This window comes from Diceros bicornis, chromosome 6 (assembly GCF_020826845.1).
Source record: "Diceros bicornis minor isolate mBicDic1 chromosome 6, mDicBic1.mat.cur, whole genome shotgun sequence".
NCBI classification, from domain to species: domain Eukaryota; kingdom Metazoa; phylum Chordata; class Mammalia; order Perissodactyla; family Rhinocerotidae; genus Diceros; species Diceros bicornis.
The window spans coordinates 57584474-57601530 of record NC_080745.1 but is presented as its reverse complement, the minus strand read 5'-3'; the positions used below and the strand labels follow the sequence as shown (position 1 = coordinate 57601530).

The 17057-nt window shown below is 41.7% G+C and overlaps 1 protein-coding gene across 1 annotated transcript; it reads left to right on the top strand.

Moving 5' to 3' along the window:
- The first annotated feature begins 11434 nt into the window (after positions 1-11434).
- Positions 11435-16421, top strand: PPP1R3C (protein phosphatase 1 regulatory subunit 3C). Its single transcript, XM_058542683.1, has 2 exons — positions 11435-11533; positions 13851-16421. Exons 1-2 carry the CDS (start codon positions 11520-11522, stop codon positions 14788-14790), a joined length of 954 nt encoding a protein of 317 aa, XP_058398666.1. The 5' UTR covers positions 11435-11519; the 3' UTR covers positions 14791-16421.
- Positions 16422-17057: the final 636 nt, after the last annotated feature.

The window sequence follows — 17057 nt, the reverse complement described above, 5'->3', positions numbered from 1 at the left end:
TTTTTTCTCATAGTATCTCCAGCCTTGAGTACAGCAGGCTCCATAGGAGAAGTCCAATAAATATTTGTTGAATAATTGAATACTTAATACCCACATTCGAGATTGAGAGAAAGAACATATCAGAAGGCCTGATCCAATCAAACGCTCTTTACTGTGTGAGAAGCACTGATCAAAAAGAAGTATTTAGCTGTCTCCATAACCTTTGTGTCAGAAATCAGCCTTTATAAGGCCACAAAAGGAATTTGGAGAAGTTGTATAAAGAGCTGATAGAACTCAGCTTTATACTTGAACTTGATGAGGAGAGCAGAGCTAGATTTCAGCATTGGCAAATCCATGAAGCAAATCATGGCTATAAGGTACTCTGACGCTAAAGAAAATATGACTTAGCCTTTCTCATTAATAGTATATTTTCACTAAGCACATGGAATAATTGCATAAAAAGGCAAAATGTGTACTATTTCATTTTTTGGGAGCAAATTGATTTTATTTTATTTTTTAAATTTTTATTACATTTATTTAAATAAAAAAAAAACAGTTCACTATCCCCCCTCCCCCAAATACTCACATTGTCCAGTTTTCGGATTGTTCTTTGTATGTCACCCAATACTCATTAGAATAACTCTTGCTAATGTTAGGTGTGAACTTGACACCTTAATGGGCCAATAAGACTATAGGATATTTCAACAGATATCTTTTGCGTGTCTACAAGGTTCCAGGCATTGCTAAGTGCAAGGGACACAAAGATGGGTAACATTTGGTGTCGGTCCTCAGGCGTTCATAGTCTAATAAGGGAAATAGTAATGTAAGCAAATAAATATCAAATAGCGTTACAAAAGCTATCCTAGCTATCTAAACAAGTTGTCCACAAAAAAAAGAGCAGAGAACAGGGCATTCCATCTCTGGCTCTAGGGTTAAGGGAAATTTAACATCGAACATTTGAGCTGGACCTTGAAAGATGAATAAGGTTTGGCCAGGTGAAGGACTCTCAGGCAGAGAGAACAGAAGGAACCTAGAGAGAATGTGGCACATTAAGGCAGGGACTCATGTGACCTGTGTACTTTCCACAATTAGAGGTGTGCAACAGTCAGCAGAATTTTCCAGGAGGTTTTAAAGTCAATGATGATCTTATACAAGTAACTATGAGAAACAAAAGCAAGGAGACATTGGAAGGCAGAGAAGGAAGGAGATGTTTGGAAGCTCACAAAGAAAAGGGTAAGTTGGACAACAGCCAGAAGTAGCAAGAGAGAATCAAAGGATGACAAATGGTTTATAGATATCAAAAAATTTCTGATGAGGTACTGCTTTAAAAAACTCAAGTCTACATCCATCCTGGTCCTGGTGCCTGACTTGTGATCTGAAAGCAAATCTGCCAAGTCCCAGTAAAACGTGTGCTTTTGCTGAGGCTCCTAAGTTTGGGGCAGTGGGTGTTTGGGTTGGCTCTGCTCTGTGGTACTTTTGAAATAACATTCCCCCCTGACTGCCAACTTAATAGAACACTATCTTCATTTAGGATTTTTGTCAACACTCCTCTCTAGACTGTTTCCGAAAGCATCTTTGACAGTTCATATTCTTGTCATCTGCTGATTCACCAAATTCACATTGTTTCAATGTCTTCTTCTCATTTTCTCTCTTTGTGCAGAATTCTGAAGGCAGTAACCATTTTTCTTAATTAATGTATCCAATTTCCCCAGTGGGCACGTGTTGTTTCTGCAGGTATTGTGCTGGAGATACACAGATGATAAAACATTGTCCTTGTCCTCAGGGAGCTTACGGTCTAGACAGGACACAAATGCAAAACAGATTTTTGTGTTACTAAGAGACTAGATCTTAACTGATCCTGCCACAAAAAAGAAATGTTAATTATGTGACATTATAGAAGTGTTAGCTAACGCCATGATGGTAATCACATTACAATACATAAATGTATCAAATCAACATGTTGGCCACCTTAAACCCACAATGTTACATGTCAATTATATCTCAATAAAAATAAATAAATGCAGAAGGAAATTAATTACAAGCAAAAAAATAAAAAAATAAAAGAAAAACTAATATCAGCCTGCTCATATATTTTGCTATAGGGTTCAAATTTTCTTATCTTTTAAAAATCTCCCCTCATATTCTTCCCCTAAGCAAATATTCCTTCTTTTAAAAACATCATTGTGAGACCTCATGCTTTTTTCATTTTCAAAGTAAATATAAGAGTTTCCATGAGAAACTCTATAGACTTATCTAGTTTCTATAGACTCATCTGTGATAGGCAACACTTATCATCTTAGATGAATGAAGTAGAAATTGAGAAATCTCATTATTCAACTACATTTTTTAAAAGGATGAGATCTCTTTTCTCTTTTTGATTCTTATACAATGGGCAATTGTTAATATTTTAAGGATAATAAAAAATAAAACTGTCAAAAGAATAAAGACAACTTAAGAGATTTCTTTGTATAGAATATTGCAGGAAAAAACCCTACAAGTAAACGGATTTTTATAAAAGTAGATCATAAGTGAAATGATAAAGATAATCACAGGGTCTTATGAGAACACATTGGAAGGTCCCTGAGGCAGGCTGGAAGGGAGGGCATGGAAGGTATCTTGGGGAGATGACATCTGAGCTGAACCTCGAAAGAGAAAGAGACACTAGTCAAGCGAAGGTGAATGAAAGCAGGCCACTCCAGGCAGAGGGACTGTATGAGCACGGATGGGGCTAGGGAATGACAAATGGGATGGAGCTGGTGAGATGGGCAGGGAGCGTGGAGGGCTGTGAATGGCAGCAGTGTGTTTATTTTCGGTAGATTTAAATTATGCACAGCCATTGCAGGATTTTGTGATCAGAGCTACATTTTAGACACTTTGTTGGTTGTGAGAAAGATGCATTTGAATGACACAATATAGGGTGGGAGAGATCAGTTAGAATGCTATTACGACAATCCAAGTGAGAGGTGGTGAGTGGAAGAGAGTGGAGAAGAAGACGTGGGTTTTGAGACATACTGAGAAGGTAAAAGCAGGCAAGACCGGGTGACTGATGAAATATGGAAGTGAGGAAGAGAGAATTGTCCAACAGAGTGCTCATGCTCAGATCCTAGTTTAATACCTGTGAGTGAACCAGCTAATTACTCAGAGAAGGTGTTCACGCATGAGGTTAGGTCTTGGCATTGAAGCCTGACTCCGTCACTTAATAGTTTTGAATCTTACTATAGTCATTCAGCCTTACTGAGTCTTGGTTTCCCCATTTGTAAGATGAAATAATAAGCGTGGCTTCACAGCGTTTTAATGAGGATTAAATGAAATGAAACAAATGAGGCATTTGTAAAGTTAAAGGACTAATCACATATAAAATGTTATTGCTGATGGTAGCTCAGAGCCGGTCTTCCTCAGCAAAAAGAGGAGGATTGGCATGGATGTTAGCTCAGGGCTGATGTTCCTCACACACACACACACACACACACACACACACACACACACTCCTCCCCCCAAAAGTTATTGCTCAAGTGCTTTCCCTGTGATCTTTACTAATCAAAGATTGCATTTCTGTTTGCAGTTTGCAAAATAAGAACCTCTTCCAATATCAACCATGGAGAAGACTAATTCCATGAATAGCGTCAAAACTTTGAATTTGGGGATGGGGCAGGTGGAAGGAAGACAAGAAAGTGATATTCAATCATCTTTTGTCCTGTTTTAAGCAATAGTTCTCTGTTCTTTTTCATTTAATAGCACTTAATTTAAAAGAAGCATCATATTGTAATGATATTGTAACCAGTGATTGTCATAAGATATGTGAAAGGTCCTAATAGTTCTGAATTAGTGGTTTGTTCTTAATAATGCTAATTTTCTTTCTTCTGTCCTTTCTTCAGAAAGAAAAACTCTTTTAATTACTAATTGAGCTCCAAAACTCTGTAACAATGAAAGCTCCATAATGTACACAAGAAAGCAAGAACTAATGCTTTTTTCCCCAACACTATCACTTCGACTACAGGAGATGGTTTTCTGATAGAAGTGAGGGAATTTTGGAGCATTTTGTCTTCCTATTGGTGGTCTCAAATAATGGCCAATTTTACTAAGTGACTCAAAAGTTTAACAGTTCATTTAAAAAAATTTAAAACCTTGCTAACAGAGAGGAAACAAGGCTTGGAGAAAGTTAGCTTTGAAATGTGTTTCTCAAGTTGTGGCTGACATTTTAGAGGATTTACTACACTTCAGATAAAATATTAAAGCCCTAATGAAAACAGTTGACTCAGTAGGATCCGGGAAATTGTTCACCTTCCCAAACTTCCCCCAGTTGGAACTTTTCGCCACTTCCTAGACGTACAGCAGATAAACGGAAATAAATCTCTGATAGATACAAAGGCTTGGCTTAGACCCTATCTGCTTTTTCTCTCTATGAGTAAGGGACATAACGCAGCATTTTAGTTTAAAAGAAGGGTATACAGAGTTTTGAACATCTGTTACAGCAAGTAGTTAATAACAGCTATATCCAGAGTTGGGGATGGAGTGACGTGATGTGTTTGTGTGTATGTGGGGGAGTGGATGGGTACAGGACAAGTTTAATTTTGTCACACAAGAAAGGAAGTGTTGTGGAGACTTATAAATGGGGAATCTGTTTTCAGTTTGGATACCTCCTGCCAAAGGTGCTTTAAAACTCCTCCAGTAGCCACAGTTCACAGCTGAGTCCAGAAACCAGATTATGGAGCAGAAAAATACCTGTCTTTAGACAAAATGAGCCTGGTGAGTAGAGTGGCTAGACAGAGAGCTGCTGCATCTCATAGGCTTTCGAGTTGGCAAGCAAAGAATCAGAATGCAAGGTCATAACGATTCAGAACACTAAGATTTAGCAACAAAATATGGGACTGAGACAAGAGGTGTGTATCTCAGTCCAGACAGAGCATCAGACCCCCCAGCACAGACAAACCCAGCCAGCCATGCCCACTGAGGGTCTTCTCCAGCTTCTCAGAGAGGAGGAGCTGGACATAGGGAAGAACAGAACTTGAGTATATACATTGTATGGGTTCTCTCTTACTGATTGGGTTCAGTCATTGCCTTATTACTCTTTGTCTTTCCCATAAGCCCCAAGTTAAAAAGAAAACTCTCCAAGTCACAAAAATTGCAGTGCCCAGAGCAAGTTGAACCACGCCAGCAGTCCCCTTGCAGAATTCCCTCTCAAAGTGCCTTATTTGTGCATGTTGCCGTGTCATCAAAGCACTTTAGGCCCTCTCCACAGAGGCACCTACTAAAAACAATTTCCTGTATATATCCTTCCATTCCCACCCGCCCCTTCCCCCAACAACGGGCAGCCAGATGCCCATTTATTGACTAATCCATTCTTCCTCACCCCTTATTAGACATGCCCACCTGTATCATATATTAAATTCTCATATGTCAGTAGGTCTATTTATGGACTCTTTAGTCTCAAGATCTGACTCTTTATGCATGCACCAATACTAATTTTTTTAAACACTCTAACTTTGTAATAAAATTTAAGCTGATAGGGCTAGTACATCTTCACCATTCTTGTTCAGAATATTCCTTCTTCTCATTTTGATTTTTCCCATGTTGATGTTACCTATGAACTTTAGTACATTTTGTCTAGTTCCTGTTCCAACCCCTGCACAACCCATCCCCTCTCCCATCTTCCTAAACATTCACATTACAGCCTTTTAAAAAGCCCTCCTGTCATGGTTTAAGATTTTCTTCATAGATCTTCTCTAGCATACTTTTCTTCATCCTAATCCTTCAAGTAATGTGAATAAACTACAGCAACTGAAGGTGTAACTGTCAACTTGAGAGAATGATTTCACCCCTACAGTCAGATTGTTATTTTGTTCTTTGCTCATTTCATTTGGTAGCACTCAGATCACTAGTTTTATTCAAGATAGTCTAAGGGATTTTCTTTTTCTTTTAACATTTAAGATTGTCTCTCCTTTGACCCTTCCCCCCCATACCTCCCAGCTAGAGTCCTCACCTCTAGCAAAATTGCTCTCCTTGAGGTTGCCCTACGTGTCCTGGTCCTCTTAGGCCATCCTGGCCCCTAGAGGCCTCTCTTTTCTCTAAAGTCCTGAAGCACATGTAGCAAATGTATATAATGTTCACATGACCCACTCGCCGCTGAGCTAACCTGGCATGGTTACTTGTCTTTTTACCTCTACGTCCTTCTTCCCAACAGATCCTTAGAGAGGCCAAGTGGATCATCCTTGTTTTGTCTCCCCTTCTCTCTCCTTCTTCTTCACCTCGCCCCAGATACCTCACACGTCTCAGGTGGCGTCCTGCACTTTCTTTAACCACTTACTGTTGGTAACAACAATTGTGCCTTCACACCTGTGCCCAGATTGTTCTCTTACAGGGTTGTTTTCAAAGTGGGGCATGGGGGCCGACCCTGTGGCCTAGTGGTTAAGTTGGGGGCGCTCCGCTTCTGCGGCCTGGGTTCGGTTCCTGGGTGCGGACCTAGACCATTTGTTGGCAGCCATGCTGTGGCAGTAACCCACATATAAAATAGAGGAAGACTGGCACAGATGTTAGCACGGGGCGAATCTTCCTCAAGCGAAAAGAGGAAGACTGGCAACGGATATTAGCTCAGGGTGAATCTTCCTCAGCAAAGGAAAAAAAAAAAGTGGGGTATGAGATAAAAACTAAAAATTTCAGGCAGTGAAAATTATACTTGAAAATCCCTTCAGTGCTAATATGGCTAATAGCATAGTCTACTGAGCGACACTTTTAATTCTTTCTCTTGGAATATGACCTTTGACTAGAATGATGGGCTGCTGAAGCCATTTCCATTGTGATCTCATTTACTTTCATTTGTTGAGCCACACAGCTGGATTCTTAGCATCTAAATGCCCTAAAGATGATACTCCAGCACATTTAAATTCGTCCGATTTTCCTGGCCTTAGCAAGTCTTATTTCTTCCTAGAAGCTTCCACAGATATTCCACAGGGAGTCCTCCCCTTTCTGAATCTCTCTGGCCTACTACAGAGCTTCTGCTACCGCCCAATGTGCGGCCTTCTGCTCACTGCAAGACATGCCAATAGTCAAGAGGCAAGGTGGTAGGAGAAAATGGACTTTTTATTACAGCTTGCTAGCAACAGGGAAGATGGCCAACTCATGTCCAAAAGAACCATTGTAAAGGGGCATGAAATCTTACAGCAGTTATATAGGCCACTGGGTTATTGGGGAGGGGGTTAGGAATGTTGACCTTCTGGTGTTACAGACTGGGAGTGCCACACCAGATCTTTCAGTTTTCACTGATGATGGCTATCAGCATAGATTCTCTGTTCGGGGGTCATCACATTCCTAGGGAACTCAAAAAAACGAAGTTATCATCTTATTGCAGCTGGGAGGTACATGCACAAGCTGGGGTGGTAAAATCCACAGAGCAGTTAGCTCTCAGGGAGGGTGCATATCCAGCTAGGTTAGTTTGTCAGAGGTCACTCAAAGTTACAATAGAGTTTTTCTTTTCTACAATATGGCTTCCCTTATGTCAACCTTGTCTTGAGCCGGTATCACTTCTTTCCAGTCTTGGTAGGTACCAGTGCGGTGCTTGTCTTTTTCAGAACAACTCACACACTTGGAGCACAGACTGTAGAGCATTTGAAACCTAGCTCTGCCATCTACTAGCTGTGGGATCTTGGACAAATTACTTAAACTTCCCAGACCTCCTGAGTTTCCTCATCTGTGAAATGGGGATAATCATCATTGTTTCGATCTCATAGGATTCTTATAAATATTACATAAGTTAGTATTTGTAAAGTGCTTAAAACAGTGCCTGACCCAAATTAAGCACTATATAAGTGTTTTTTCTCCCTTAAAATTACACTTCACCTAATTATTGGTGTTCCTATCCAATGTGGCTAAAGAAGGAAGAAGGAATTAGTGTAAGAGAGAGCTTACTATTCACTGAAACATGTGAACTGGCTCCTCTCTGTTCTCAAAAATAGAAATCTCAGTTCTTTTAAACAAACGGGCGCTTCTCAACCTCACTGACTGTACACCATGGGCATGAAGATCAGCTATGAGGTTTGTCCCATTACTACTAACTGTCGGTTAAAGTACTAACATTTTAGTATTAACAATTGTAACGTTGAATTCTCAAGCACTTTCTTCATTGGGCACTGAAAAAAAGTCAAGGTTTCAGAAAGTGAGTTGGCAATCTGGGAACCCCCAGGGTATTTTCCTACGGGCATATTTCTGGTAAACATGTTGGGCGAATGCTGTAAGAGACCAACTTGTATAAGCCAAACAATCATCAGCCTCTTACTTAGTATCTCCTTAAAATGTTCCCTGGGCAGTTCATGAATTTAAATTTGGTCTTCTATAATAAAGATTGTAACATCCTTAAGGTCAAAGGGCTGTGACTTACGAGTCCTTGTAACCCCTGGCAGGGCTGGAAACACTGCACAGATCAAGAAGCCCTCACTGATAGATTTATTGTTAAGATGGGTAGGACAAAGCAATGTTTGGATACTGCCAAACTACAGTTGGAGAAAACCTACAAATAATAATAAAACTCCCTACAATTCCTAATTCACATTTCCATTGGTGCAACTCCTGACTAAGAAGACTGATCCATCTCAGTTCCTCTCAACCCATAATGAAGGGCAATAAAAGCCAGGAAGAAGACAGGTGAGGGGCCTGATTATGCTAAGGGAAATGTCAGATAGAGAAAGATAAACACTGCATGATCTCACTTATATGTGGACTCTAAAAAAGCTGAACTCATAGAAACAGAGAGTAGAACGGTGGTTACCAGGGGCTGGGGAGGTGGGGGAAATGCGGAGATGTTGGTCAAAGAGTACAAACTTCTGGAGATCTAACGTACAACATGTTAATAATACTATATTATATACTTGAAAGTTGCTAAGAGAGTAGATCTTAAATGTCCTCACCACAAAAAAGAAATGGTAATAATGTGACATGATGGAGGTGTTAGCTGATGCTATAGTGGTAATCATTTTGCAATATATAAAATCAACATGTTGTACACCTTAAACTTACACAGTGTTGTATGTCAATTATACGTCAATAAAGCTGGGAAAAAAAAGTGAGGGGCCTGGATCATCCAGTTTAGAGGTTTGTTGAGTATTGACTCCTCTTAGGACACAGCACTGTCTCCCTGATCTATTTTAAGCTCAGAGAGAATGGCTTTTATGGCATCAGTCAGCACCAGGGGGCAGGAGAGAAAGCAGCATGAATGGAAACATGAGCAAACTCAAAAGAACTGTATGAGTGAATGGCACACGTATGTGGAAGCCTCCAACACAGTTCTTGGCACCTAACAGGTAGGCTCTACATATTAGTTGAATCTGAAAGTTTTAAAATCTTTTAAAAATGATTTCTTAATTACAGAAGTCATCCATGTTCATTGTAGAAAATTTTAAAAATACAGAGAAGCAAAATGACAAAGAAATTTTTAATGACTTATAATCTCACTATTCAAAAATAAGCACTGTTAACATTTTGGTAGAGCATATTCTATTTTCTGTGTATGCACACCTTTCCCCCCAAATGGGATCACAATACGTTCTGATTATTTTATGTTTCTCCATAACTTGAATTGCTAGCTCAACATACAATCATGAGTGGAGGAAAAAATTCTACCCACGGTTCTAGTTTTGGCTCTGACCTAACCAGTCCCCGGCAAACAGCTCAGCTTCTCTGAGTTTTAGATTCCTCATCTGTGAAATAAAGACTTTGAAGCCAATGATACCTAAGGCACCTTCCACCTCTCTCATTCTAATTGAGGGGTAGTTAAAAGAAGACAGTATGGGACAGCAGTTGTTGCTCTGGAATCAGCTGGATTCTAGTCCCAGCTCTACCTGTGAGATCCTGGGCAGATCTTGACCTCTCAGTGCCTCAGTTTACTTATCTCTAAAATGGGATTGATAATAGTACACACCACCTAGGGTTGTTGTGAGAATTAAATAGATAAGACACAAAAAACGCTTAGAACAGTGTTTGACACATCATAAAGGCTCAACAAGCAGTTACTATTACCAATATCTTAGCTTGGGCACCTGCCTCCTGTGGTAATAGAGTAAAAACTACTACTACTGGGGGATTTAGTACTGACTTGAGAATACCACAAGTTAAACACATGTGCTGAGCACTGGGCCGAGTCTTCTCATCTGCACAATCTTACTTAATCCTCAGAACTATCTCCATTTTACATGTGAGGAAATGAAGGCTAGAATGTGTCTAGATTCATGTAGCTAGTAAGTGTCAAACGCAAAGACCATGCCCTTTCAGCTCGTTTTGGCTGGGCTGAGGGGCCAGGAGATCTGCTATTAGCTGGATGTTTCATTTCAAAAATCAAGCCTAAGCATTATCTTCACCAGTGATAGTCAGCATGAGTCTCTTTCTTCACTTAATCCTCCACTTTAGCAATTCCACTATTTGACAGCAATTTAAGACAGGTGTTTTTTGCACATTTTACATTGTACATTTTAATTGAGTACTGGATATCTAAGTTAGTGGAGCAGAACTAGGACATGGGATTTATAAAAATAATTTATACTCGACTTAGAAATTTAATTTTATGGTGGTAACTGATGGCCTAAAAATTCCCCAAACTAAACAAAATAACGAAACCTCAGCAAAAGTAACTGGCTCGGGAGAGTCATGAAACTTGTGTGATATTTTAACATGTTGGTTTCCACATCGCTGCCAAAGGACGTCAGAACCGAGTCGAGGGATTTGGGTTGACCACTGGCTCCGTGGCTGACCGGCCAAGTGAACGAAAAAGGCCATTTCATTTCTGCCTTTTGTTTTCTCTTCTAGGGGCAAAGACTGAAGAACGGATCAAAACACAAAGCGCCTTTTAATTAAATGCCATCTCACTGTTTTATGGGGCTAGCATGCTTTATTAACAACATTTGTTAGAGCAGTCGTCTACGGTGTGGTGCATTTGTGGATTCACCCTAACCAAAAAAATATGCAGCCAACTTTTGCTCGCTCCTGGTAAAGTGGGGGAGAAGATAAGCAGATGCATCAAGCAATGAACAATATAAACACTTCAAATAATATATACATTTGGAACGAGCCACAACTTTCTGCGCTCAGATTTAACTGTGTACAGACTCCTCAAGACGCAAAAGGCGTCGCCTTCCCCGCAGCCCGGCTGAGCTGGCGCCCGGCCTGGGTGAGGTTTGCTTTCTCTCCTGGCTTGCCTCCGCTGCGTGTGTTGTCGCGCTGCCTGCACGCCCCCTCGCCCAAGGTTCGCATTACGCGACTCGGAGCAGCTAGTCCCGGAGTCCCCGAGCGCCCCGTGCGCTCTGCAGGTCCAGCACCACGGCGGTCACGTTCCCTGCGCGAGAGCTCGCGCCCCAGCTGGGCGCTGATTGGTCATGCCGTGGGGCCCGCGGCCCGGCGATTGGTCCAAGGGATTGGACCGGAGCAGATAAGTGGCCTCTCGGGCGCCGCACCCGCAATCGGCCCGAGTTGCAGCCGAAGGGAAGAACCGGGAGAGCCGTGCGAACCCGAGTGGGCAGTGGAGTGCCGGCCCTCACGGCCCGCCGCCGCCTCTCTGCCTGATGAGCTGCACCAGGTAGGTTCCCCGCAGACTCCGCGCCCGGAGCAGAGGGGAGCGCGCCGCTGCGGGGAGGTTGGGCTGCGTTTTCCTTCGTCATCGCTGCAAATGGAGACCCCAGGGGCGGCGAAGTTGACTGACTGCTGATTGAATCTAGCGCCGGGGGGCTTTGAAGGTGTGATTTGCTCTGTGCTTCTTAAGCTCTGTGCTGCTTAATTACCAAAATGAGCTTATTTTGGTAATTAGCATCCTAAACCAGAAACTCCTGAGTCAGCTTTAGTTCTGATTCCCTCCTGGATTCCGACTGTTCTCTCTTGGTCCTGCGCAAATATCCCAAGGACTCGGGCAGCTTAATTTGCGGGAACAGCGCTCGCACATTGCTGGTTAGGTCGTTTAGTTTGGGGGAAGAAACGACAGGATGATGTTTGCATTCCTCCTTCTCCGCTCTTGTTATCACGGTTTGCCATAGCGAACTCAGTCTCAGAGTTGGAGCCAGTGATGCGTCTTTAAAGCTTGGCCAGGGCTTATTCCAGGGATATCGCCCAAATCCTGAAACTGTCTTTCTTTAAGTACAAAAAGTAAAAATACAAAACAAAACCACAAAACAAAAAAACCTCCCACAAAACTACTGTAAATAGCTTCTGCAGACATAGCAGAAAACTTCTCTAAAAATTCTGCCTAACTATTATTAGACTCACAAATATAGCTTTAGCTTTCATTTGCTTGTTCTAAGTTTGTAGGTCTTCCAGAAAAATCCCAGGGCTAATAATGTAAATTCTGTGAATGTTCTTTTATGATCAATTTTGTGATAATGACTGTTTGCCTATGCGCTTGGAGCTGCTGTGAAGTTACTAACGCCAGACTGAGAAATGCCCTGTACAGTATACAAACCTCTTATCTGTAAGACCAGGATAGGGGAAAAAAGTCCGTAAGCTTGGTAATATGTACTGAGGGCTAAAGGCCAGAAAAAAATCCTTCTTGATTTAATATTGCTGAGCGTAGTTATGTTTACATTTTTAAATAGATTTATCTTTCTAGTTATAAATATCCATTGTCAAAACATTAGAATATACCAAAAAAATACAAAGACAAAATAGATTACTTATAATCCTATGGCCCAGAGATAATTAACTTTTTGGTTATTTCCTATTAAGTTTTTCGATATTTGTAAATGCATATATATAATGTATGTTCAAAACAGTCCAATTTTCAGGTAATCAGCTTTTTCCACTTACATATGGACTTGTCATGGACGTCTTTCTATAAGAAATATAGGTTATGTAAAGTTTTTCTTTGCATGAATTGCTGACTTGCATTTCAGTCAGTTATTTGTGAAAAATGAGAAAGAGCATGATAAAGTGCAAAGATAATCCTCTGACTTTACTCTTTTCAGCCTTCTCAGTCTCAAAACTGTTCCATGAGAATTTTATTGCTATTTTTTTTTTCTTTTCAAGTGGATTACCTTTCCAGAGAAGTGTAAGCGATTCAACAGCAAAATCAGCAAAGCAACCAGAGGGAACACAGAGTCTGGAACCGTGGTTCCGGAACCTGTCTAATCGTTAGAATCACCCAAGAAGCTTTAAGAACATATTAACTTCCTTGTTCCACCACCCCACCCCCCCAGATCCCCCCTCGCCCAAGGTTCTGCCTCAGTGGCTCCAAGTCCCAGGAATCTGCATTAAAGAAAAAGAAAGAAAACCAACTCCCTAGGCCGTTGTGACCAGACAGGTTTGAGAACCACTGGCCCAGAACAGAGCAAATGGTTCTTAGAGCTGTCTTAGAGATTATCACATCTAACCCTTTTATTTCTCAGGTGGGGAAACTGAGCTCCCCAAATGCTTTAAGTAGCTAACCCATGGCCTTGTAGCCAGTCAAGAGCAGAGCCAAACAGAATGCAGATCTGATCATCTAATATTGTTTTCTTTTCTTTTCTTTTCTTTTTTGTGAGGAAGTTCAGCCCTGAGCTAACATCCAATGCCAATCCTCCTCTATTTTGCTGAGAAAGGTTGGCCCTGAGCTAACATCTGTGCCCATCTTCCTCTACTTTATATGGGACGCTGCCACAGCATGGCTTGACAAGCAGTGCGTGAGTGCGCGCCCGGGATCCGAACCTGCGAACCCTGGGCCACCAAAGCGGAGTGCGCACACTTAACCGCTTGCACCACCGGGCTGGCCCTAATACTATTTTCTTTTACTACGTTTGATAGCGCATCCCTGATACTTACTGCGTCGGCTGTAATGTAGTCAATACGAAAATAGTGCTACATATATATTTGGGACCAGGCGAAGAACATTCCAGATCCAGGTGATAACTGCTGTTCTTTTTGTATTCCAGAATGATTCAGGTTTTAGATCCACGGCCTTTGACAAGTTCAGTCATGCCAGTGGATGTGGCCATGAGGCTCTGCTTGGCTCATTCGCCTCCTTTGAAGAGTTTCCTGGGCCCTTATGATGACTTCCAACGAAGAAATTTTGTGAACAAGTTAAAGCCTCTGAAACCATGTCTCAATATAAAACAGGAAGCCAAGTCACAGAACGACTGGAAGCGTTCACACAACCAAGCCAAGAAGCGGGTTGTATTTGCCGACTCCAAGGGCCTCTCTCTCACCGCCATCCACGTCTTCTCTGACCTCCCAGAAGAACCAGCGTGGGATCTCCAGTTTGATCTTTTAGATCTTAACGATATCTCCTCCGGCTTAAAACTCCATGAGGAGAAAAACTTGATTTTAGATTTCCCTCAGCCTTCAACTGATTACTTAAGTTTTCGCAGTCACTTTCAGAAGAACTTTGTCTGTCTGGAGAACTGCTCTTTGCAAGAGCGAACCGTGACTGGGACTGTGAAAGTGAAAAATGTGAGCTTTGAGAAGAAGGTTCAGATCCGTATCACTTTTAATACTTGGAAGAGCTACACTGATGTGGACTGTGTCTACATGAAAAATGTGTATGGTGGTTCAGATAGTGACACCTTCTCATTTGCCATTGACTTACCCTCGGTCATTCCAACTGAGGAGAAAATTGAGTTCTGCATTTCTTACCATACTAATGGGCAGGTGTTCTGGGACAACAATGAGGGTCAGAATTATAGAATTGTCCATGTGCAGTGGAAACCTGATGGAGTGCAGACACAGAGGGCATCCCAGGACTGTGCATTCCACCAGGTGCCCCCTAAGACCGAGTTAGAGTCAACAATCTTTGGCAGTCCAAGGCTGGCCAGTGGGCTCTTCCCAGAGTGGCAGTGCTGGGGGAGAATGGAGAACTTGGCCTCTTACCGATGAATTAAACAACCTAGTGACTGGTCTTGACCTGTCATGTTCCCCATGTAATTCTAGGTCTATATTGCTCAATATTAGGAAGTCTTTGCTACTTTCCTTCGGTAGATTTAGGTTTGAGCTTTTGAGACCTGGCTAAAAAAAAGATAGCCACCTGAGAATTTAGTGTTGGGGTCTATATGAATGATGCTGTCCAGTTTTGCTGTGGAGGATCAAGTAACAGCCTGGAACCCTATTTTTATAAAAGTAATATCTTTTTCAATGCCCTTTTTTCTTCCCCCTCAATTCACTAGCTTTCACAAGGGGCAAGGAAGGGTTGAGGAAGGACGGTTGATGGTGCTGGAAAGCTGTGTTAATGGTATGAGGAATGTCTGAAGAGTGTGCACAGAGGGCTCTGCAGCTCAAGTCAGAGTAGGAGCGGGACATCTGATATTGGCTGTTGGTGAGAAAATGTCAGGTTACTTTGTGTTTTTAAGTTGGTTTTACAGATCTCTCCTGGGGAAATAATTTGTAGAGGGGGCAAAAAAATCCATTCTATGTATTCTTGTGGAGAAAAACCAAACAAACTTTAGAGGTGTTGAATGGCATTGGGGAAAGGTGAATTATAAGTCTGGAGAATCAGGATTTATAGTGAAGCCTTTCTGTTCAAATGTCACTTATCAAAAACCATGATTTGGGGAGAATTTAAGCAAATCTGGCTTTGCAGTCCTAATGTTATAAGTGACCTTGTTTGTGATCAAGGCATCGTGCTCGGGTTTTCAGTAGAGAATGCTGCCTAACTAAAAAATCATGCCATCATCAATGGCTAACAACTTGTAGGGACTCTATGTCATGACAAAGATAGCTCTTTGCAAGTGCCTCCATCAAACCAGAATATTGTAGTTGCTTAACCCAAATATCTGAAGGGTCATCTGATAACTCATGAGTGTTTGGCCTCATAAGAAGGTCCACTTCGTATACTGGCATTCCTCCTGCAATATGGTTGTATCTTCGAGAGTGTTGTCAGTGTACACAACGCGCATCCTTCATATTGAAGGTGACTCATTTTTCTGCCACACTTTTTTGATGTGATGTTGAAAGTGAGGACTGACACTGATTCTCAATTCAAGAATCCAGTATCCTGCACATAAAAATAGCAATCTATCTCTTGCCTGTATTTGTCTTGTTGTTTTAAGTCTTTCTACCAATTTCTTTGAAGTCAAAATATTGTTTTTAAATGGACGTGAATTGTTTTGGATGTGTTGTAATATACTTGTTTTGGGATGTGCATAAATCTATTCTGTAAGGTCCTAAGGATAGGAGTCCCTGAATGTTTGCTTCTGTCATTGTGCATGTCCATTGAGAGGTGTTCAGAGAATGCAGTTAATTTTAACACGTGTGATCTGCCATGCTGGAAAAGTACTATTAGAATAATTCTGCTGTGACAGTATTTGAGGTTTGGCTAGCACCCACAATTTTTCTGCTCTAAATATTTCACTCTCCTGTAGCTATCCTTTGTGAACTTCTCACTTTAAGAATAAATGTGTTTGATATAAGATCTGAGTATGTTTTCTTTCTCTCATTGGCTCAGACAAATCAGGATTCCTCCCACCCCCGTCCCAACTGAGCAAGGTTAGTTGGGACCAGGAATTGGATCCACCTGAGGGTATTCACATGGTCCCAGTCTCCTTAGTGAGCATACTTCTTACCACGTGACCACTGGGGCTGGGGTCCAGGGCCATGTCTTGAGCTGCTGCGACTGTCTGTGATTGTCCCCATCTGTGCTTACTGCTCATCACACACACTCTCTGCTGGGTCAGGGTTATCTTGGGGGCCACCTCTCAGCTTTAAAGTTGGGGAGGAGGTGGTGTGGGAAGGGCTGGATTGGCTTCTCTGTCTTGATCTCCAGCACCTTCCTGAATGTGCAAAGCTTGGAGCTGCACAGAGAGCTTAGGGAGGGGGCCGTTGGCATCAGTCTCGGACTGAAGGGAGACGCTCAGCTCTTTGGTGTGAGAGGCAGCAGGTCTATGAACCTAAGCTGTAGTTTCAGTGCTTGCCTAAAATTCCAGAAAGGGCTTCTGCACAGTGTATCTTAAGGGGAAATAAATGACCAACCTACTTGAAAGGCCTAATTATGAAGAGCAAGTTTTATCATAACATCCTCTTTGTCAGAAGCTGTAAACTACAGGCCTGAAGGCTGTATCTGGCTGCAGATGTATTTTGTTTGACACACGGAATTTTTTGTTTTTTGTTAAAGAGAATTTATTGCCAAGATTAAACAATCAGCAGACTAC